The sequence below is a fragment of the Phyllostomus hastatus genome, unplaced genomic scaffold (genome assembly GCF_019186645.2).
Source record: "Phyllostomus hastatus isolate PE091 unplaced genomic scaffold, TTU_PhHast_1.1 phas_contig_40, whole genome shotgun sequence".
NCBI lineage: Eukaryota > Metazoa > Chordata > Mammalia > Chiroptera > Phyllostomidae > Phyllostomus > Phyllostomus hastatus.
In genome coordinates, this window is record NW_025333872.1 from 63,506,978 (window position 1) to 63,530,349 (window position 23,372).

The 23,372-nt window shown below is 36.9% G+C and overlaps 1 protein-coding gene, 1 long non-coding RNA gene and 1 other non-coding gene across 4 annotated transcripts; 1 reads left to right on the plus strand and 2 right to left on the minus strand.

Moving 5' to 3' along the window:
• The first annotated feature begins 1,470 nt into the window (after window positions 1-1,470).
• LOC123822241 (amine sulfotransferase-like) lies at window positions 1,471-16,391 on the plus strand. Of its 2 annotated transcripts, XM_045844223.1 has the most exons (8): window positions 1,471-1,592; window positions 4,476-4,630; window positions 6,439-6,647; window positions 9,282-9,308; window positions 10,716-10,842; window positions 11,681-11,775; window positions 13,782-13,968; window positions 15,660-16,391. In XM_045844223.1, the coding sequence occupies exons 2-8, from the start codon at window positions 4,486-4,488 to the stop codon at window positions 15,779-15,781; spliced, it is 912 nt and encodes a 303-aa protein (XP_045700179.1). In that variant the 5' UTR covers window positions 1,471-1,592; window positions 4,476-4,485; the 3' UTR covers window positions 15,782-16,391. The 2 variants fall into 2 exon arrangements, with proteins under 2 accessions (XP_045700179.1, XP_045700180.1); XM_045844224.1 differs by lacking the exon at window positions 9,282-9,308.
• On the minus strand, window positions 6,654-11,781 carry LOC123822242. Its single transcript, XR_006786241.1, has 3 exons — window positions 11,654-11,781; window positions 11,425-11,478; window positions 6,654-8,606 (listed from the first exon to the last, which is right to left on the minus strand). It is a non-coding gene; the product is annotated as an uncharacterized LOC123822242 (long non-coding RNA).
• Window positions 16,392-21,325: 4,934 nt separating the features above from the next.
• Window positions 21,326-21,463, minus strand: LOC123822339. Its single transcript, XR_006786305.1, has one exon. It is a non-coding gene; the product is annotated as a small nucleolar RNA U109 (small nucleolar RNA).
• Between the last annotated feature and the right edge of the window lie 1,909 nt (window positions 21,464-23,372).

Consider the following 23,372-nt stretch of genomic DNA (forward strand, 5'->3'; position numbering starts at 1 on the left):
GGAAACAGGACGATCAACTGCAAAAAAATAGACAAAATGAAATAATGTTTTCATAGGCATGCTGCAAAATGGCCACAGTTAGAAGTGGATATGAAAGAGAGGATCACACATCACAGGAACAATGGCTTTTCAGTATCTACAGAAATGATCATAAATGCAGCCAAATGTCTTGCTGCAGAGAAAGGCATTGAGGACTTCACTTGATCACCATCATGGTGCCACAGATTTATGGAGAGATGTGACCTTGCTCTGTGCACCAAAACCAGGATTGCACAAAAAATGTCTATGGAATGTGAATCCAACATTGTGTCTTTTCACCAATCTGTGGTGGGTGCAAGAAAGAAAAGTGGATTTGAAATAAACCAGATTGGGGACATGGATGAAGTCCCGTTAACCTTTGATGTTCCATCAAACAAGACTGTTGATGTGAAAGGTGCCAAAACCATAACTGTGAAAACCTCAGGGCATGATAAAACCCATTACACGGTCATGTTGTCCTGCTGTGCAGATGGCACCAAACTGCCACCAATGCTGATTTTCAAGAGAAAAAATGTGCCAAAAGAGGCAATCCCAAGAGGAGTTATTGTTCATGTTCATGACAAAGGATGGATGGATGAAAATGGCATGAAGATATGGATAGAAAAAGTGTGGTCCAAACGTCCTGGAGGGCTTCTGTAAAAACCTGCTCTATTACTGCTTGACCAGTTAGGGTACATATCACGGAAGCCACAAAAAAAGAGATTTAAAGAAGAGAAAACCCATCTAACCATAATTCCTGGGGGGCTTACCAGCCAGTTGCAATCTTTGGGCGTTTCTCTCAACAAGCCATTTAAAGTTCTCATGAGAGAAGAGCAGAGCAAATGGATGGCTGCTGGAAATCATGATCTGACGCCAACTGGACGAATGAAGAGGCCCACCATTACCCAAGTTTGTGAGTGGGTGAAAACCTCATGCAGTCAGTTAAGGATGGAACTGTTGTGAGGTCCTTCAAAAAATGTGGCATCAGCAATGCCTTAGATGGCTCTGAAGATGACATCCTCTATGAACAGAGTGAAGACAGGGATACTAGTGATTCTGAGGAACTGAGCTTCATAAATGTGGACAGTAGTGACCAAGAGTGCCAGGGGTTCCCCGATGACTAGAGGAGTTTCTGTACTTAAAGCTCGAAGTCAGTAATAATGGTTGTTAATGCTGCTGTTGAGTTCTGTTTACATTTACATTGGGGAAATACTATGTTATTTATGTTATTCAATATTTTACTACATTTTTTGCTTTACAATTTTTTTCCTATTTTTCTCCTCTAAAACCTAGGTGGCTCTTATGGTCCGAAAAATACAGTATGTGCAATTCTCTTTAGTGTTTCCACGAGCTTTGAGTACTTTGCTTCTTCTGGACTAATATAACTATTTGCTAATGTTAACAAAATGTTACCTAATTTATTTATCCAACCTGAGTTCTCAGCTGGCTCTAGAACACTACTCACTGGCCAAGACAAACTTGTGGGGAGTATATACTCCTCAGCAGCACGTCATTCCCTGTTGTCCATACAATTGCACCAGAGTGGATTTTGCTTCAGCTGTTGACGGAGAACAGTGAGTAGTACTGTGGTAGACTTAAGCCTCTTCCAAATCTTATCCTGTCTTCAGATACAATGCGTTTATTTCTTCCTCCTCAATTTTATGTTTTCCCTCCTGTTCTTTGGGACTTCAGTACAGGAATAAGGGAAACACATGACATTGTTTCCCTTTATACAATACTTTCTCCTATATTCATTAAGGATATGCCAACAATGTATGACTCGCCAATGCTGAGATCCTCCATGAACATGCACCCTCACCTCACTGTCCCCCCTTGTTTATGTGACAACATTGCTCTTACAATTTTGTCTCCTTGAGATTGTGCAAGACAGACTAAACATAATATATAGCAAAAAAAGGAGTGATTTCAGAATGTTTTTGTGGGCTGCCTGGCACTGTTTCCTCTTTTCCCAGAATTAAGAGTTTGCGGAGTTGGTGCTTTATGGGGTGTGTGTGTGTGTGTGTGTGTGTGTGTGTGTGTGTACATATATATTTGTGGTGTCAGAAGGGTGTGATAGTGGCTCACACTTTCATCTTTGCCTTTGCTTTAACTACCTTTCGCACATATGGGCTTTTCCATTTGTCTGTGTTACACAGTATAAATTCCTCCTCACCATGCTCCAAAGCCTGTTGTAGAGGGGTTTTCTGGGAAAATTTGTGATGCCAGCATCACAACAGCACTCCATCCTCCTCATTTTTTTTTTAGATTTTATTTATTTATTTTTACAAAGGGAAGGGAGGGAAAGAGAGAGAGAGAGAGAGAGAGAGACATCAATGTGTGGTTGCTGGGGGCCATGGCCTGCAACCCAGGCATGTGCCCTGACTGGGAATCAAACCTGTGATGCTTTGGTTCACAGCCCACACTCAATCCACTGAGCTACACCAACCAGGGTCCATTCTCCTCTTGAAACCACTCCCTGTGATGCATCTGCCAGTCTCTTCTATCCTCAGTTCTCAGCGATTGAGGTTGTCTGGAATACACCTCAAGTCAGGAAAGCTCTAGCAAGTTATAGGGCCTTAACTGGATTTTTAAGTGGAGGTCAAATAACACCCACAAAGTCTTCTCAGGAGGTAGAGATGAAACATCTGCTGAAGCCCAGATAGTGCTTTATCAGTATTTTGGTTCCTATTTCTTTGGAGTGATTGGCAAGTTTATTAAAATACAGATTTCCAGGGCACACTACCCAGAAATTCTCTTAGTCTGTTAAAAGACCTAGAGGATGAACATTTATAGAAAAACCCAGGTAAGACTAATGCAAGAGATTTTTCTACTCTTACTCAGAAAAATTCTAACCTGACTTTCCTCTATTGGTCATGTGAGTTAGATTGTTTGTAAAAGAATTAAATATTGTTTCTTTCCTTTTTTTTTTTTAAGATTTATTTATTCTTAGAGAGAGGAGAAGGGAGGAAGAAAGAAAGGGAGAGAAATACTGATGTGTGAGAGACACCTTGTTGGTTGTCTCTTGCACACACCCCAACCAGGGACAGGGACTGCAGCCCAGGCATGCAGGCAAGCATCGTGACCAGGAATCAGACCTGCAACCTTCCACTTTGTGAGCTAAGGCCCAACTGAGCTACCCCGGTCAGGACTAAATGTGGTTTCTTAACATGCAACTTAGACAAAGCCATATTTGCAACCTTTTTTAAAGTTTATTTTTATTGTTTACACTATTATAGATGTCTGCATCCCCCCCACACCTCTGCCCACTTTTACCAAGCCCTTGCCCTCCCTCCCCTCTGCCCATCACCACACTGTTGACTCTGTCTATGTGTGTGTCACACACATACATTCTTTGGTTAATTCCTTCACCTTCTTTCATCCTGTCCCTCCTCCCCCACCCCTCTGACAGCTGTCAATCTGTTCCATGTATCCATGCCTCTGTTTCTACTTTGTTCATCAGTTTATTGACATTTTGTTCATTAGATTCCACATATGGGTGAGATCGTGGTATATGTCTTTTTTTTTAAACAAATTTGTTTTCTTGGTATGCACAGGAATTATTTTAAAGTACATTCCTGAAATGTGTGTTGGTTCTAAGCCTAGTGTTACTAGAACTTCTCAGATCTCGTCTTCTTAACATTCAAAAATAGATTTCTCAGGTGGAGTTGGTCCAACTTTTGAACAGATGTATCTTTAGACTCTTTGTTTCCTAATTTTATTTTGACTTTCTTATTTAGCGTTATTGAAGATTTCTGATAAAAATTAAATTGCAAAAATACATAATAACCATACAATAGCTTGCAACTACATGAGGGCGACATCTCCAAAGTACAAGCAATTGGTATGGCTCAGGCAGAGCCTAGTCCACAATCCATTTGAAATGGACACAGACCCCAAAGCCTCAGAAGCTTCTTTCAGGGCAGCAGATGATTTCTGTTCCAGAAAAAGTAAAAGTAAAAACAGAAAAAAAAGGACATTTGTTGAAGAAGTTACTATTTCTGTAATAACAAAAATGTGTAATGAGTAAAAATATAAAATACTAAGCAACTGTGTCAGGTGAAGTCATCGAAAGCACGGACTCAGTAGCCAAAGAGTCTGACATCAAACCCTGCCACGCTGCGAGCTGGGCAACCTGGAACCTCCTGCGCTTTGTTTTCCTCAGGTTTATGCTTGGTACCAGGATAACGCCTCCTCGTGGGGTTTTAGGAAAAGCTGTTTAAACTTTTAGTATCTTAGTTTCCTCATCTTTAAAATAGTGATAAAACTTTTAGGAGTATTTGGTTGTTGGGAAGATTAAGTGATTTATGCATGTACACGTATGCTCTTTAGTATGGTGTCAACTGACACACACAGGATATTTACAAGATTGTTGGCATATATTGAACACTCAGTAAGTGTTAGTAATTACTATAAAATACTAAGAAATTGAAAATAATGTGATATTTTTGTACTTGTAGGTGAATAATAATGGACAACACAGACAAATATTTACTGAACTATAAAGGCTATAATTTTGTATCTGCTGTTGTTAATGATAGTGACTTTCTAGAAAATATAGAGGATTTTGAAATCAGAGATGATGATGTCTTCATAATTACATATCCAAAATCCGGTAAGTTTGAAGATTGGGTTGCCTGTTATCAGTCTTTACTCTGTTTGCTAATACATGTGTACAAATGTGCACTTTTCCAGACATTACGAGTAGCCCAGTCTACATTTAGACCACCATTGAAAATGTTTTAAAAGTTAAATAAGTGTCAAATCTTTAATACCTAGGGACATTTGAAATGCACATATTGTCATTTTTGAAGGCACACATGCAGAAACCACATATTGAGCCAAGAGCAGATACTTAGTGAATGCTGGTCTGTCGGCTTGCGTGAGAATGGAAGAAAATATATTTAAAAAACTCAGCAGGAATTTTTGTCAGCAGTATATCTAAGTCAGAAATAATTCCTAATATGCTTTTCAATGGCTCTAACTGCTTTGTATTTCTCTATAATAATGAGATACTTTTGAATTAAAATAAATTGCCTTCAAATCTGACATTTCCCCCAAGGTTTATTTATTATATTGTGCTTTTTAGAACACAGGATGATTGGTATTCTTGAATCAATGTTGTAAAAGTGGTTAATATTGCTCAAAGATACACTGGAGTCTGTCAGCACAGCAAATTATTTTGGATTTTTATGAAAATGTTCCAGTCCCTCCCTTTTACCATCTACTTTGAAATTCATGACCTGTTATGAATTTCAGATTAGTAATATCGATACAATGCCTTTTCTCTGGATTTTTCCACTCTACAAATTTACCTGCACATCTGGTATTTGGTATTTTTTCCTTCCCTTAGATGTAGGTGGCACCTCAGTTTGCTTAGTTTCAGGTTGTGCAGCCCATAAGAGTCTTTCCACTACCCTTAATCCTGCCCAAGTATTTGGGACACCACACACCAGTTCTCAGTCCAACCTGCTGGGTTCTTACTCATCTTAGAGGGCAGATTAGTGACTCTCCAGGATTCGCCATAAAATTTATCAAATCTATGATGTCTGTAAATCTACTCAATTGAGTAGCAATGATGGCAAGATTATTAAAACCTCACATTCTTCCAGAACATTGATTGTATATTCATGAACATAGATGCAAAACTCCTAAACCACATAACTATAATCCAAACAAGTCTAGCAATGTTAAAATATACACTGTGACCAAGATGCCTTTGTTTCAAGAGTCATAAGTGGTTTAAATATATATTAATGTAGTTCACCCACATTACTAGAGTATAGAAGAAAGCCTGAATAATCACCTCACGGGGACAGAACAAGCATTTAATACAATTCGGCATATATTTGTGAGGCAAACTGTTAGCAAACCAGGGAGAAAGTGAACTTCTTTAACTTGATAAATAGAATCTACCCAAAACTACCACAGATGTCAAATGCAATAGTGAAACATTTAAAATCAAGAACAAGACAAGAATGCCTGTCAGTACTTTCACTCAATATTGTGTAAGAAGACCTATGTAAAAAGGTGAAATGGACCTTGAGCTCTTAATGTGTCTATACTTGTAAAGTATAAAGCTTTAAGAAAGACTAAGGAAGGAGAAACAGAGGTAGACCCAGAAAATTGTAGCAACAGAGCTTACATGAAGTCTGGGAAACAAAACAGAGCTGAATGATTAATTTGAATCACTAGTGTCACTGCTCATTTCTAATAAAAAGCTAAGAACACCTGAGTTTATCTTTATCAATTTTAATGTAAAATACACACAAATGAAAAAATTTGGACACATTTTCTTGGCATTTTTAGAGTAGTTGAAAGAAAGAGAAAACTCCAAATGGTTTTGAGATAGATGGCATTCATAACTAACATTTTTAGAAAGAAATAATTTGGGGTGGAAAATGAGATCACTTATTTTTGCAGGTACCATCTGGACTCAGCAGATATTGAGTTTGATTTATTCTGAGGGACATCGTAATGGAACTGAAAATTTGCAAACGATTGACATAGTCCCCTTCTTTGAATACAATATACGCAAAGTTGACTTTCTCAAGAGACCATCCCCTCGCCTCTTCGTATCTCACCTCACCTACAATTTAGTACCCAAGGGTCTCATGAACAAAAAAGCTAAAGTAAGTCATATAAATAGCTTATGGACCTTTGGTACAAACAAAAATACTTTCTTCAAATATTTTTTCCCAGCCCTACTCATCCACCTTCTGTATTGTTTTATACATTAAAATATATATTGAATTATAAGTATATATATAAATTGAGTCATCACATACATTGCTTGCAGTGTGATTATAAAGCATACAGCAAAAACACTTTTGTGACAACACATTAAATTCTATTCTTTTTAATGATTTAGTTAGCCAATTGACCCAATATGACTTGTTAAGCATGTACTCTTCCTCTATTATCTTTGTCTGCATTTTGATATTTGAAGGTGCTATAGTCCCTTCCTCTGATTCTGTATTCTTTTTTCCAAAAATTAATATGTGGCTGTTTTTCACTCTTTTAAATATTGTAACTGATAAGGTAAATTCCCATCAACTTTATTTTTTGATATCTTAATTTGTCCAGTGATTCTTAGATGTTGATTGTAGTTGATTAAATACATCTAAATTAATTCTGGCACAATCATTAGAAAAGCACTATTCAAAATTCCTTCAGCACCCTTGTATTACTCTCTCTTCACCAGGCCTACTTACATGTTTACCAAATGTACTGTGTTGTTCGTTTGTATGTTTCTTACAATACATCCCTGAATTTCCAGCTTTTTGTTTACTTTTTATGGATATGATGAAATGGAAATTTTTTCAGTATTGTCTTTTCTATTTAGTTATTACTGTTATTAAGATAAAGTATTGGTGTTGTTGCTTTATTATATATGCCTCCCTTAATCAATTTTGTTAGTTTTATCAACTTTCTCCTTATGCTCTGGAATATATTAGATCTTAAAATAATACATTTTATTTTTCCTCACTTTCCAATATTTACAGTTTTTTTTATTTTCATAGTTAAAACCTGAAGAAAAATAGAATAGAGGTAATGATGAACATTCTTCTTGGTCCTTGATTCTCTAATGTTTTTTAGTGTTTTTTCTTGGTTTTGATTTGGAAGGCACATAATGAAAAATTTTTTTTTCTATTCTTTGTTTGCTTGAAGTTTTACTTTTGTTTTTCTTTTTTTCTTTATTCAGAAAAGTTCTAATCACATATAGTGACTTGTCTGACAACTCTGAAAACGCCATGTCCTCCCCTCCCCCTTTAATCTACAGTGAAATGAAATCAACTAATAGTTTAATAATGTTCTATTTTGGAGATAAGTCCTGCTTGCTTGAAGTATGATACCTAATTTAACATACAGCTGGAAGGGTTAATGCGCTCCCGTGTATAATGCACACCTGTGTTTTTGTATGTGTTATACGCAGGATTATTATACCCATGGTATGTAGTCATCATACACATGTATAAGGCACATTCTTATTTTTCCCTAAAAAATTTGGACAAAAAGGTGTGCATTGTAAATGGCAAAATATGGTAATTTTTACTCAGGAATTTTTGTCCATAAATATTTTAAAATAGACTCTAATTTTCTATGATTATTCTATCTTTATTTGATATTAGTATCACTGTATTTCTAGTGTTACAAAATAAATGTTGAAGCTTTTTGCTGTTATGTAGTTTAAAAATAGAAATGAACTGAAGTTTTGAAAGGTTTGGTTAAAGTCCATTATTACTATATCCGATCCTGTCAGCTTTACGGTTCCACATTTTCATTCTCTCAATCAGTTTATTTAAATCATCTGCCTTTCCCTGAACCAGTATTTTAATTTTATTAGCTATCCTCATTTCATCTATATTTCAAAACAATGGAAAAATCGACCTGATCCGGTGTGGCTCAGTTGGTTGGGTGTCGTCTTGCAATCAGAAGAGCTCACCAGTTTGATTCCTGTTCGGAGCATGAGCCTGAACTGCGGCTTTGGGCCCTGGTTTGGTCAGGGAGCATGAGAGAGGCAACTAATCGGTGTTTCCCTCTCACATCCATGCTTCTCCCCCTCTCTTTCTCCCTCCCTCTCCCTCTCTCTGAAAAAAAAAGAAAAAAGAAAAAATTTACAACATATTCCTTCATAATGTAATGAATTTTCTCCAGTTTTCCGATTACGTCTTTAATAATTACGTCATCATCATTTGTAACGAGGAAATTTTTTATATTCTGTATTTTTCAAGATATCAGCAGTTTTCCATTATATTGGCTATTTTTCTCCAAAGAACTAGCTTCTTGTTAAAACGTAATTTAATGTTTTCTATTTCATTGATTTCTGCTTTCATTTTATTTCCTCACATTTTGTTTGCATTTGTTTTTCTTTCTTTTTTAATTAAAAGATTAGAATTATTTACTTCCAGTATTTTTTAATAAATATTAACATTTTAAAATGATGGATATCCCTTTTAATGTAGTTATACATATAATATGGCTAGTATCTAAATAATCTATCATTTTAGTTTGAATTTTCTAATTGGTCCAAGTTATTCTGAAGATTTTTAATTTCCAACTGTTTATATAAATTTTCTTCTTAAACTTTTTATTATTGATTACTTATATATACTTATATGTACTTATACTTACATATACTTGTATAAATATACTTATATATTAGTTATATGTATTATCAAGTAATGGTACTGTAAGAATTCTATTCTAAATTTTGAAATTCAGTAAGCAGTTTTATGGCCAATTATATGATCAATTTTTTTCAGTATGTTCCACAACCACGTGAGAAAAAGGTATGTATTCTCTGTGTGGAGCAGTGACAAGCACACAGGGTCTGGCAGAAGTAATGCCTGCGTGACTGTGGTTGGTAGTAGAATAATATGCATGTAATAATTTATAGTTTTAATTTGAACATTTCACTTAAAATATGTTATATGGTATACTTGAATTTGATATTGTTATGTTACAGAATTACATGTTTATGATTTTGTAATAAAAGATTTTGTAATAAAAAAGGGGTATAATTTGTACCAGACCCTGTATATAAAATAAACTTTGTTAAATAACTGTACAAATTTATTTAGTTAATCCTTCTATATTTGTGCTAAAGATAAGTGAGTATAAATCCCCCATTATGATAAATCTCCCATTATGATAGCTGCTAAATTGAAATCTTTAGACTTAATGGAATTTTTGGCATTTAAGATTTTCTAATATGTTATTTAGCATACAAAGATTTCTGCACTATTAGTCATGCAAACAAGTTATATGTTGTCCTATTAAATAATATGACCTTAAATTTTACTTAACTTTATATTGTCACTTATTTTCTTATTTTCTAGGATTTTGCCATTAGCACTTCTTAATATGTTTATTAATCATGATAATACTTATTATTTTTTGGCCATAATCTTTTCTTTCTCTGTGAAATGATTATGACTTTTGTCCAATTTTTAAATTTCATTGTCTTTTCCTTATTGATTTCTTTTATATATATTCTGAATAGTAATAAATTATTGGTTGTATGCATTGCTTCTCCCATACTTTGTTGCTTTCTGCCTTTATGGTATATATTGACTAATAACATTAAAAATATGTAATGTAATTTAATTGATCAATTTTTATCTTAAATATTTTTTTATTTAGGAAATATGTTTTCTTCTTCAAGATCAGAAATAAATTATTTATTTTTTAAGATATCTGAGTTTTGCTTTCATGTTTAAATCTTTAATTCATTTTTAAATGAATTTTTAGTCTGGTATGAGGTACAATTCCACTTTTATTCTATATGGATCATTATTTGTTTCAATATCACCTATTAAGTATAATATTTTTCCTTTTTAAAATAATCTCCAATGCTACCTTGGCTTCTTTTCAAATGTCATTTAATGCTCACAGAGCATGAATTAAAATAGCTCCTATGCAATATAATTTGCAATATTAATAAACACCATGAATGATTAACATTTTTAGAAATTCGTCTTATATGCTTGCACATGTGAAAGGCCATGTAAATAAAGTTATTTATTTCAACAGTTTTTGTAACAGCAAAAAACAGGCATAACCTAAATTACCATGAGTAGTTGACTGGATGAAATAAAGTATCTCACATCCATATAATGAAATATTATGTAGATGTCAAAAACACCTCTAAAGGATAATGAATAATTGTTAAAAAGTGTTTTACTATCCCCCTGCAGATTATTTACGTCTACAGAAACCCCAAGGATGTTTTGACTTCATACTTTCATTTTTCAAATTTAGTGGTTATATTTGAAGCTATGAATAACATAGAGGAACTTTTGGAAAAGTTTCTAGATGGAAAAGGTAACTGTGAACTTATTTATACAAGTACCATGTTTATGAAACAATGTTGCCATGTAGTCAAATTCTCAAACTTAGGGAACATATTTTAGGGAGATACAGAAGGGTAATGATAGAAGCTGGAAAGCAGGTAAGTGGTTGTTATTCTGTCCATTTAATTGGCCACCCAGTGGCTTTTCTATTCTTATCAGGATCACTTTGGGGGTTGTTATAGTTGCAAAGGCATATTGTTTAAGGAATATTTTGACCAGATCACAAAAGAAACACAAAGGTCTAACAATTCAAACTAGTTAGACCCATGTGCTCCAAAACTGCCAGTGTTCAAAGGGGATGCAGTTTTGGGGGTTCTGTCAAGGACCCATGGCTGGCCTTCTATGGCAGCAGTGCGAGTTTCATTTCAGCGGTGAGGAGAGATTGATGCAAGAGGCTCGGGGACTGTGGAGCTGGGGCTCTCATTTAGAAGACTGTGTTCAGGTTCTGTCTTGTAGATAGCTAAAGCTGCTGCCAAGAGGTCTTAAAATAGGCAATCAAAGGAGAAATAAAGACATACGTTTTCAGGTGGAAGAAGGAAGTAAAAGAACATACCTTTAATCTTCAAAATTAGTTCTTGGGCTTCTTATTTTTTTCATGACTGCTTTCCTACATACATAGGGAAGGCAGGTGTCCATTAAAATCATGAAACTGTTCCCCAAAGAACCAATTTAAAAAGGTTACATAGATGTTCAGTGGTGCGGGTTTACTTTTTCTTTTTTGAGGAATTTCTGAACAGGAAAGAAAGACCATAGTTTGCTGGTCAATAAGTGCAACATCTTACCTTGTCACTTACTCATTTTTCTCACAGTGGTGGGAGGCCTTTGGTTTGATCACGTCAGAGGCTGGTACGAGCACAGACATGACTTCAATATTCTGTTCATGATGTACGAGGAAATGAAAAAGGTAAGAAGAGAAGGTTATTTTTTAAAATGATTTCCTTGAAACCCTTTATAAAAAATCTTAGTTTTAATGAACCACATTTTCCTAAGTTTTTTGTTACTTAACCTCTCAGATTCCTTCAGGGGTTTCTAAGTTTCTGCCCATCCCTTAATTACTGATTCCTCAGGGCTCTCTTCTCACTGGATGTAGTCATCTTTTTGTGGTTGCTTTTCATGTACCCATCTGTACCAGTAAGGGCAAACACATATTCAGAGATTTGCAAACAACAAAAAAAGGCACTTTGAAACACTGGGGTGAGAAGCCAGTAAGATTTGCTGAATCAGCCAGAGGTAATTGTGTGCCCTGGGACGAAGGTTCATCCTGTTTGTTTGTTTTCTAAGAGAATCTTGAAACGTAGCTTTCATGTGAAATTGCATCATGCTTACATGTTGACATCCAATCAAAGCTGTTTTTAAAACATTGCATAAACCAAATACTTTGAAGTTCACTATTTTGTAATCTCTGATAGACATGTTGATTCACTACTGCATATCTTATTCATTAATTCAAAGTTATTAAATGGTTACTCTGTGACAGACACTAAATCATGAGATAAAGAGAATTGATCCCTTTATTTACAGAATTTATCATCCAACAGGGAAGATATGTATTCACCAAGTAGGTATATATAATTAAAAAGTGTGACAGGTGTTATCAAGGAAAAGTGCAGGTATGATATCAGTATGTGAAATATACTGATCTGGTATAATTAAAGGTGATAGCTGTTTATTTCTGAAAAAAAGATAACACGGTAAAAGCAAGCTAATAAATATGCCTTGGAAGAGAGATAAAAGAGAATTCTAAGCCAAGGAAAGCGAATGTACAACTTATCTGAAGAAATAAAGTACATGCCATATCTTTGAAGAACTGAAGGGAGAAGTTAAGAGCAGTAATACAAGCTGAAGATTAGAGAGGGGGTGTAGGAGCCAGACCATGCAAGATCTGTAGACTGTGTTAGTGATAGTAAATTCTTTAATCTTAAAGGCAATGGGGAGCCCTTTAAGAGTTATGAGAATTACAATAGGATGGAATTAGTATTCTTATAATGTCTTTGCCATTGCTGAGTTTCAAAGTAATAACTGTAAAAATACAGGCAAACTAGTTAGAGGTCAGTGTTAATCCACTGAAAATAAGTACGGTTTTGGATTAGAAGGGATCAAATGCTTTTCTTTATCAACTGAGATGATCATGTGGCTTCTTTCCCCTTCTCTCTGTAAATGTGGTATTACATTAATTAATTTTCATGTGTTGAACCATCTTTGCATGTCAGGAGTGAATCCTGCTTGTTCATGGTATATAATCCTTTTAATATGTTGTTGAATTTGTTTTGCTAGCATTTTGTTGGGGATTTCCCATCTTACTTTCATAGGTGATAAATTGATCTTTAGTTTTTTTTTCACCTGTAGTGTTTTCATTAGGCTTTAGTAGCAGGGTGATGCTGGCCTCATAGAGTGAGTTTGGAAGTGTTCCTTCCTCTTTGACTTTTGGAAAGAGTCTGAGGAGGATTTGTGTTAATTCTTCTTCATATGTTTGGTTGGAGTTACCAGTGAAGGCACTGAGACCCTGCACTTCCCTTTCTGTTGCAGCCACTGTATTTAATTGCCTGCTTCATTCTTTCCCTCATGAAATGGTAAACTCTTAAAAAGCACTGCTAGCACATCATTGTTCTCTTAAGCTTCTCCAGCACCTATCACAGTTTCTGAAACATATGAGACACCCTAAAAGTGTTGGTTGAATGAATGAGTGAAGGGGAGCTGTCCTTGCAAAATCAAACACTAGGAAGCTCTAACAAAGCTGACAATCAGAGCACTCGTTTTCACAGAAGGAACAGGGAATGACATATCATGTCAATCTTTAGACTTACAATAAGCCCAACCAACTTCAGTTTTTCAAAATGTGCCAAGATGTTGGGATGTAACTCATGCATTCTTCACAAGCTGAATCGTTTCTCATACCCACAACTCTTTCAGGATCTCAGAAGTTCTGTGCTTAAAATCAGCAGTTTTCTTGAGAAAGAACTGAGTGAAGAGGATGTGGAAACCATTGTGAAACAAGCTACATTTCAGAACATGAAGTCTGATCCAAGAGCAAATTCTGATGATATTATAAACAATGACCTTGGGAGAAGAACAAATGAGGGACGTTTTCTGCGCAAAGGTGATGCTCAGGGGTTTATAGAAGCAAAAGGGTTGAGAGTTCCCGTGAGTCCTTGGTGTCTACACTAATTAAGGAATGCTTCTACCCTGTGTCTCTAAGTACTGTCATTTGGGCCCCAGAGAGAATCAAAGATCCTACCTGAAAATCGCCCTGAAAAGTATCCCAGGAAACTAAACAGTTCTTCAGTACAAAGCCTGACACTTGAACCTAATTAATCTATATTATATTCCTTCCTTTTAGTCTATGTGATCCTACTCTTTAAAATTACTAAGTCTTACCTGAAGGTGATGGATATATGTGACCAGGACACTCCAATTCTTTTTTTTTTAATTTCTTCTAGAACATTCCACAAATAAACACACTATGTGTTTTGTTCTGGGGGAGGAAGTTTGAATTACAGTTATCTCCTCATGTGTCAGATTTCTTCAATGTAAAAAATAGATTAATATTTCATTAACCCAATGTGTTATAAATTGAAGTACTCAGCAACTTGCAATTAATTTTTACTGTGCTTTTATAGTATACCAGGAGTTAAAAATGAATATATTTCCCCCATATTTCTTAATTTCAAATTTAAAAAATTGATCTTTTTAATGTATATTTTTCTAAAACATAACTTGTTTTTTATTTTATTCATACTTTATTCACTAATTTACTCATAAGAGCATTTTGATGATGTATATTTATTCTTAATTATATAAGCTGCTTTGATAGTGATATTTAAAAAATTGTTTCTTCATTCGTTGTGCCATTTATTATCAACTTTAATGTCTCATTGCTTAACTACATCAAATATAAAGCAACCTTTATGCCCATTAATAGTTTGCTAATTGTTCCAAATGCCAATGTTTAAACAAGAAAATTTGATAGCCAAAGATGCCAAATAATCTTCATTAAAATACTATCCTGATGACAGTTTCTAACTCCATCAAGTAAAACTGAAGCAATGGAAGTTCTGAACACTCTCTGACCTTGACTTCATTACTTGAAAAACTTCAGGTGTCATTTTTTAAATTTTACTTCTTTATCTTTAGTTCTTTACCTATTTATTTATTTTTAATTTTCAAATTACTGTTGTCATTCAAAATAATTTTATGTTAGTTTCAGGTGTAGGGCATAGTGGTTAGACATTTATATAATTTATGACGTGATCCCATCAGTAATTTGAGTACCCTCCTGGCACCATACAAAGTTGTTACAATATTATTGGCTATATTCCCTATGCTGTATTTTACATCCCATGACTCTTTGTAACTACTAATTTGTACTTCATAATCTCTTCTTTTTTAAAAAATTTTTAAAATGAAGAAATAGTGACATTGTAGAGTTGTGTTAACGAGTTATATTACATTTTGCCAAGTTTGCCAAGTATGGTGTCTGGCATTTAGTAAAATATGTAACAATTCTAACCTAGTCATATATTTTACTTTTGTTATGCCTTCTCAGTAAAAGTTATACTTTAATGGTAGTGGTTGGGGAAAGTATAAGGATAGGGTACCTTGGAAGTGTTTTTAAGTTTTTTTCTTAGTTCATTTCTTTATAAAGAAACATGAGGTATCAAACCCTACAGAGAACTAACTAGCAGATATTTAGGTTGGCTTGAAGAGGAGATTCAAGTGGGCTGGAGGGAACTGTTAACCTGAAAGCACCACTTACTCACCCAGGGGCTGATCCTGTGCTTCTCTCTCTAGGGACCGTTGGAGACTGGAAATGTCACTTGACAGTGGAGCAAAATGAGAGATTTGACAAAGTATTCCAAAGGAAGATGCGAGATGTTCCCTTGAAGTTCATCTGGGATCTAAATGAGGGGTAGAATCAGTGTAAAAGAATTATAAAATAGTCTACTAACCAGGAAGCCTATTTTAATAGACATGTTCATTTATATTTCTTATGCAAATGTTAATTATACAACTTTATTGATAAAAAATGAGTAAACTGTACTTAGATTAGTTGCTATGAGCTTGATAAACACTTTGAAATTTCAAGAATTAAAATGATTTAGGAGATAGCCTGCATTGATAGCCTGTATTGTAAAGTGAAAAACAGGAAGTATGCAATGTGAATTATAAATGTTCTGAGGGAGCTTTCTGCAGTGTGTACTTTTTAATCCACAATTAAGTTTAGTATCAATGAAATCTTAAAATTTATTTTATTATTGCAATTAAAGATGAATTCTTTTATTTAAAATCACTGTGAATGTCTAAATAAGTAGAGAACTCACAGGCAAGCACATGCCTCTATTTAATAACTCACCAGATCACTAAAATTTACACTGAAGGTCAGAGGATCAAAGATGAATTAATCATCTAATGGTTCAATCATTCAACTATATGTATAAAAAATTGTATTCATAACGTCACTAATTCCACATGTATTTAACAGTTAAATATTTAAAATAAAATCATTTTGAATTACTAGAAAAAGGTAGGTGAATTTCTTTGTAATTCCCAAATGAAAAAAATTGAAGCATAAAACCAGTGGGAGAAAAATAAAAATTTAGAAAATTTAAGGCACCACCATCCATGAGAGTCAACAAATGAAAACAACTCTGTGTCCATGTACAGTAAAATAAATAAGAAAATTGTGAGAAAAGATGTACTATTGTGCAGATTAGAGTGAACCCACTCACACACATTATTGACAGTGGTAAGCTAGAGCACTTCTAAAATATTTTAGCTGCCCCCAGTGTATTTACTATGCATGCTAATGGGAGGGGGGCACTGCAGTGAACAGTTCCATTGCTTTAGTTGTCAGTGATGGTATATGATAGTGGTGGGTACAGATGAGAGAAAAATAGAGAAAAGATCAGCTGCGAGTGAGTTTCGGTCAGATATGGTATATTTTGTTGAGAGCTATCAGATTTCTGAAGAAGTGTACTACATCTCTGCCACTTTGAATTTAGGGAAGTGTGAAGTAGTTCCTGGGTCAGGTCTGCAGAATCAGCTGTTCCCTTAATAATCCCAAACAACAACTGGCCAAAAGCCTGTACTCCCACAGGACAGCCAATTCAATGTTCAGAGAATATGATTTGCAGGAAAGCTGTCATCTACAAAATGAGCTATTTTCAATGAGTGCTGAAATTACCTCCATTTTTTAACTTGAAAATTGATTATGTACTTACATATAAATAAAATGAACTCACTGTATTATTTAAACAAACATGACACTACTCCAACTGATAGAATTAATATACTCAAACAATATATCAATGTTAACTTCTTTGAAATAGATTTCTGTAGTGAAGTATTTACTCTCTGTGTAAATACTACACAGCCAAGAGATGGGGCAGGCCCAAATAGGGATTTGGAATGGGGTCCAGAACTCAGAATGTTCAGGAAATATTAAGATGTCCTCCCCCTCCTCCCCTACAGGTGTGGGTTGGGGGAAGGGAAAAATGGAGCAGGGTCATTGAGAGCTGTTTTGCATAGCAACAGCTTTGCAGCTAACCTCTGCTGTGGTCATTAAACATATCTATAACCTTTAACTGGTTTCATAGATATGTTAAATAGCTGTGGCTGTGCTCTGAGCCATGGGAATGGAAGTAAGTTCCCCACCAAGATGTAACTGGGGGGCAGGTCCCTTGAGTTACAGCGCCTGCGTGGGAGCTTGGAGAAGATTGGCTCCATGACATGGGACCATGCCTGCCCAGATTCACGATGGCAGCCCAGTAAAGCTGGAAGGATAAGAGAGTACTGGGAAGTGTAGCCAATTGTGGGAGGAGTCAGAAATGGGGCTGCAGAGGAAGATTGGTGCAGGGATTTAAACCCAGACAATGCAGCTATTGGGGAGAGAACCACAGCCAGTGCAGGGAGAAAGTCACTCGGTCTTTAGCAGAGTGGGGACTCCCGCAGCCCTGTGAGAGAGAATCACCATGCGGCTATAGCAGAGAACTACCACTTGGCTTTGGCAGATTGGCGACCCCCTCCTTGCAGCCATTGTGCAGAGAACCATGCAGCTGTGGCAGTTTAGAGAACCACGTGACTGTGGCAATAGAAAGGAGAGCCACGTGGCTTTGCCAGAGTGGGGACCCCTGCAGCTTTAGAAGGGGGAACCACTGCCTGGCTTTAGCAGAGATCTCAGCGACACAGCTGATGGTGCTGGGAACTGAGAGGGGCTTACCAGCCCAGACAGATTACTAGGAAGAACCGGGGGCTGCCTGAGCCACAGACTTCTATTTCTTTTCCTGAGACATGGTACCCCAGATTGGGCAAAGGGGGAAGGAAGGACTGTGTGTGTTTGTGGGTGTTTTAAGGGACTTTGGGATTTTGATGATGACATTAGGTCACTATTTTAAGTCTGTATAGCACTAAATAAACATTTCCTTTACTTTTCACGAATCTCTGGCATTGAGAGATATCTTTCCTATAAGGCAGCGGACATAAGGAACCTGGGGGGTTCCTTTCGGTAATACTATATTGGCCCCCCTCCTTGACCCCTGTATTCTGTAACATCTGGACTCTAGCATGTCAGTGTTGTTTTACGGTTTATGCCCTAGTATGCCTTTTCCTCTTCGTTCCCAGCAGCACAAACTCAACCTCAGGCACAGGTCTCCTTTGCACCAGGAGGATCTTCCTGAAAGTGGGGATTGTCTCTTAAGAGTGGCCTTTTTGGAATAAAAACACATTCCCATGCTTCAGTGCAACTTACCTTTCTCAGACAGATCTCTCCCAACTGCTCTTTTCTTTCATAATGTGAAGGTCTGGCCTCAGCACCCCGTAACTGAAAGCTCTGGGGGTATGATTTCTGTCATCTAGTCCATACCACGTGTGATCACATGTGTACAACACAGTAAGTTGAAATGAAGAACAAAGTTTGGCTCCATGACAAATGTCTTGCCTCTAGCTCTTAATAGTTGGGAGGTTCTCTGAGTGTAACTCATTCCAAGCTTTAATATTAACTAGCTGTGTGAGCTTGGGGTCAAATATACAAATCCAACTTGATATTTCAGAGCTGTTAGGGCAAAGAGATTGGACATTTAAAAATACTGTAAAATATAACTTAAATGTGAATACTTATAGGAGAATTATCTTAACTTGTTACATATCTGCATTTTACAGTACACTTAACCAACAAACACTGGGTCTGCAAAAAGCAACGAGTGGGCTCTCTGTGGTTAAGAACATTTTGAAGAAATACAGTTATACTTCCACAGGGAAGTTTATGTTCTAGTCTAGTTACCAAGGCAACACCAAAAAAGAATACATTTTAAAAGTAGAACTCGCTGGTCCAACTTAAAATGTACATTTGAAATGAGGTTAAATTGAATTAAATGGCATAATGAATATAGAATAGAAGGTGACAAGTTTTAAGGCGAATTATAATCTACTGAAAAGGCACAGATTAGCAAAAAGTAGGCAGAGAGCACAGGAAGAGGACAAATCACACATTTGTTTGATAAAGAGCCTTGGAACAGAGGCTGCAGCGCAGGCCCAAACCCTGGTAGGAGCTGAGAGAACGCCTCCAGCTCAGCCTCTCCTGAACCGGAAACCCTCTCTGCTTTAGCCTGGCAGGGACCACACTGCTTCTGGTTAAATCCTTGTGTTCCAAAGAGCGCACAAGGCAGCCAGTTCGATGTCCAGGCAGTGCAGGAAAGTTGTTATCTATAAAATGAACCCAACTAGGAATGAAATGCTCTCAAGTTTCATGGACGGTACCCACCGTAAGCAAGGCAGTTCGCAAACTTCATTCAGTAAGTATTGGCAGTGATGTTACACAGTGCAGGTCACGCTGCGCACTTGGCAGCAGGAAGGAGGCTCCTGGATACGCACTAGGGTCAACCTCTCACAGTTCAGAAGAAGCAGGGCCGGGATTTCACTCAGGTTTGATGCCAGCACTCGCATCTCTCTCCTCTCCTCTCGCTCGGCCATTTGCAGCTGACCAGATTGGCCGTGTGCGCTGCACGTTAGACCGATGGAAGAGGAGATAGGCAGGAATGAGATGTGATTACGAAATGTTAGAGAAAATGGAAATCCTGGGAAATTGAATGAAGTCTGATCTAAAAGTTGTAATGATAAGTCTGGGAGTTTACTAGAAGTGGGCTAAGAATATAACAAATAGAATCAATATACCATCAAACTAAATACCTGTAGCTTTGCATGATAAAAGAGGGATTCCATAAAAAACGAGGCTGTCTCCCAGAAGGAGTGAATTTGGGGCTGGGGGACAGGTGAATGAGAGATACTGAAGAAACCCTTCACGGAGGTCCCAGGGCCACTTGGGTGGGCGCGCGGACCTTGACACATCCGCCCATTGCGTGGGCGCGGGCGAGCTCCCCACCCACTCTGTGAGTTGTAGTGCCCACTTGCACCCACATGACTGCTGGGGCCGCCAGTAGCAACTTGAAAGACTTATGCTCCCTCGCACTGACGGTGGGCACATTAATTGTCAGAAAGAAACTTTACCTGCTGAAGATAGCTTTAAATCCAAAAGATGCTCAGGTGTGGCAAGATCTCACCTAATAAAGTTTACGAAAAGCCCTAATAAGATTCCTCATAAGGCCATTCCTTGCCTGCGCCACCCTGCAGTTTGGGCTTGGCGCTTTTCTCATGATCACCGGCTGCCTCCTGCTTGGCCTGGCTCCATCAGTAAAGTAGGCTCCTAAGGGGCCTTTGCTTTCTTGACTGGTATCGTGGTGTAGCCTCCCGGGTTTTAGCACCTGCTCACGGCCTGCAGAGCCGGTGGAGGCAGCTGGCGCTGCTCCTTCCACGGACTGTGATGAGTAGCCGCAGGCAGGAGGAGGCACAGATGCGGATGAGCGGAGCTTTGGGTGTTTGGCAGAGCTGTAGAAATCTATGCAGCTACTAGCAAAACTATGGCCAGATTCTATAAATCCCTACCCAGAATGTTAATCGAGTTTATCATTAGACAAACGAGAAGCCAGGATGTGCTCTATTTCTATTTTCCTGGCCCTAGCTAAAACCCCTGACAGATTTTTCCACCTGAATATGAACAGTGGAAGACTAGCAACATTAATTGTATGGGAAAGTGAACGGCTACACTGTAGAACAAAATGCTGTCTCCACCATCCTGTTTAGGGCTGAACATTTCTTTTAAATAGCCCTCATTGATAATCTCATTCTGTGGCAAAAGGAAAGATGCACTATATCTAATTTTGTGTTACTAAGTAATTTATTTAGAAAATATTGGACTATCTTATCCCTGACTATCCTGTTTAATACTGCAGACTGTGTCCCCTTCCTGCACTTCCTGTGATCTCTAGTTTTCTCCATTACCTTTCCATTTCCAGAGCTTTTATCTCTTTCTAATATACTAAACAATTTGATTATTCACACTATCCATTGTCTAGTGTCTGCCTTTCACCACTGTTAGGTTAGCTCTAGGAAAACAGGGATATTTTTTATGTGGGAGAAATATACTGCTACTCAACATCTACTGTAAGGTTGGCAGCCCTGAGAACTCCTTTTTTAAATGTAGTATGTTATGGATGTGTTCCTGGTCCCAAAGGAGTGAGGAGCAGACATATTTCCTCATGCAAGGAAAATAGGGACTTTTTGTCTGTTTTGTTCAGTGTTTACAAGGGTGCACAGAATGTAATAAGAACAGGATAAATTTGAGGATGAAAGAATAAATAAGTAACTACCTAACTCGAAGGGAAACATGAAAGCTTAAGAATAAATTAAACCTGTGCATTTTTGAAATTTCTAGTCATCTCACTCACTGATAAATTAAAAAACAAACAAAAAAACCCTTTTATCTAAAAAATCCTTAGGCAAGTATATTTTAAAAATACAATCTCAGTCAGTCTCAAGTGGTCATATATGATGTGATTTTTTTTTTTTAATTTAACATTCTTGAAACACGAGAATGGAAGAGATGAAGATTAGACTCCTGGTTGCCAGAGTTACGGTGGTGAAGACTGAAGCTGTGCAGGCGATAGAATTGCATGGAACTACACACACACACGTGCGCGGGCACACGAGCGCTTGTAACACTGGCGAACCCTGACTAAGCTCTGGAGGCTGCTCCAATGGCAGCTTGTCTCGGGTGACAGCCGTGTGTGATGCAAAATGCTGCTACAGGGAGAAGCTGGATGAAGGGTTTATGCTGTGCAGTTATTTTGTGTCCATTATTTTGTGTCTATGTTATGCAGTAGTTTGACAAAATATTTTGGTAGCGTCAAAACTCAAGCACACAACAAACCTCCTTCATTTCCTCGTGGGCAACCGAATAGTGAAGCCACCTTAGGAGTGTGCCCATCTCCGATACGCTCCAGCCAGGGACTGCCGACCACTGGTGCAAACAAACATCAAATACCTAAATCAGAAATTCCAAAATCTAACAAGACTGAGAGGAAAGTAAAATTCCAGGTGCCGTGTCCAGGTTCTTTTACCTTTCTGGACTATGTTCAGCCAATTAATATTTTTTCAACCTGCCTTACATAACTAAATACAAGCAACTCTGAACTGTGAGGAAAACAACAGGAGCAGGGGAGTGAGCCCAGAGTCCCACAGGCCCACCACTGCCAGGCTTACCCGGTTTACAGGGTTACAGTTTAGCTGTGCTAACCCTGGCCAAGGCACTGGGCTGTATGGAGCCTCATTTCCTCCTATATAAAGAGGTAGTGAGAATAGTTACTGATGGGAAGCAGAAGGGATGTAAAAGATCATAAATGTGAAAACCACCTGCCCATGCTACACGCACACATAATTCAGTATATATTAATTTCCTGTGCTTGTTCTTGAGATAAATAAAAGTTCCTTGTTATGTTACTGCCCCTCATTCTACAGACAGTGGGACTTTTGTAAGCCACTAAATGATTTTTTATGTCCACATTGTAACCTTTTACCTAGTTACTATTTTCTTTAAGGGCATCCTTTACCGTATGGAAACCTGAAAATTGTCATAAATATCAGATTTTATGTTTTCTGTTCTGGCATGTTCCCACCTGAAAACTGTGTTGCTTACAACATCAAAGTCACAAAGCAGTGTGATTTGTATCTTTTATTTATAAATGTTAACTTTATCAGTGATATTTTTTGATGAGTTCTTCCATTGTATCTCATGTCATAAATTTTAGCATTAAAAAGATGTCATGACATCTTTAGGGCTTCTAAATGCATACACAATCTGAAGGTAAGCAGAGGTGATTTTAGATGTTTTAGATAGATACACAATTAATTTGTATTCAGCACAGTACTTTTTATGAAAACTATTAAGAGGACTTTGATTAGGCATTTGTTCAGAGTATCCACACTATATATGCTACTATATATGCTCTGATTAGTTACTTAGTAGCCAACTCAGTTATCAGATTGGTTATTATCAACAAAGACCACATTCACATAACTTTTATTCTAGTATGTTGTAACTGTTCTATTTTGTTATTGTTTTTGTTAATCTCTTACTATGCCTAACTTATAAATTAAACTTCATCACAGGTGTGT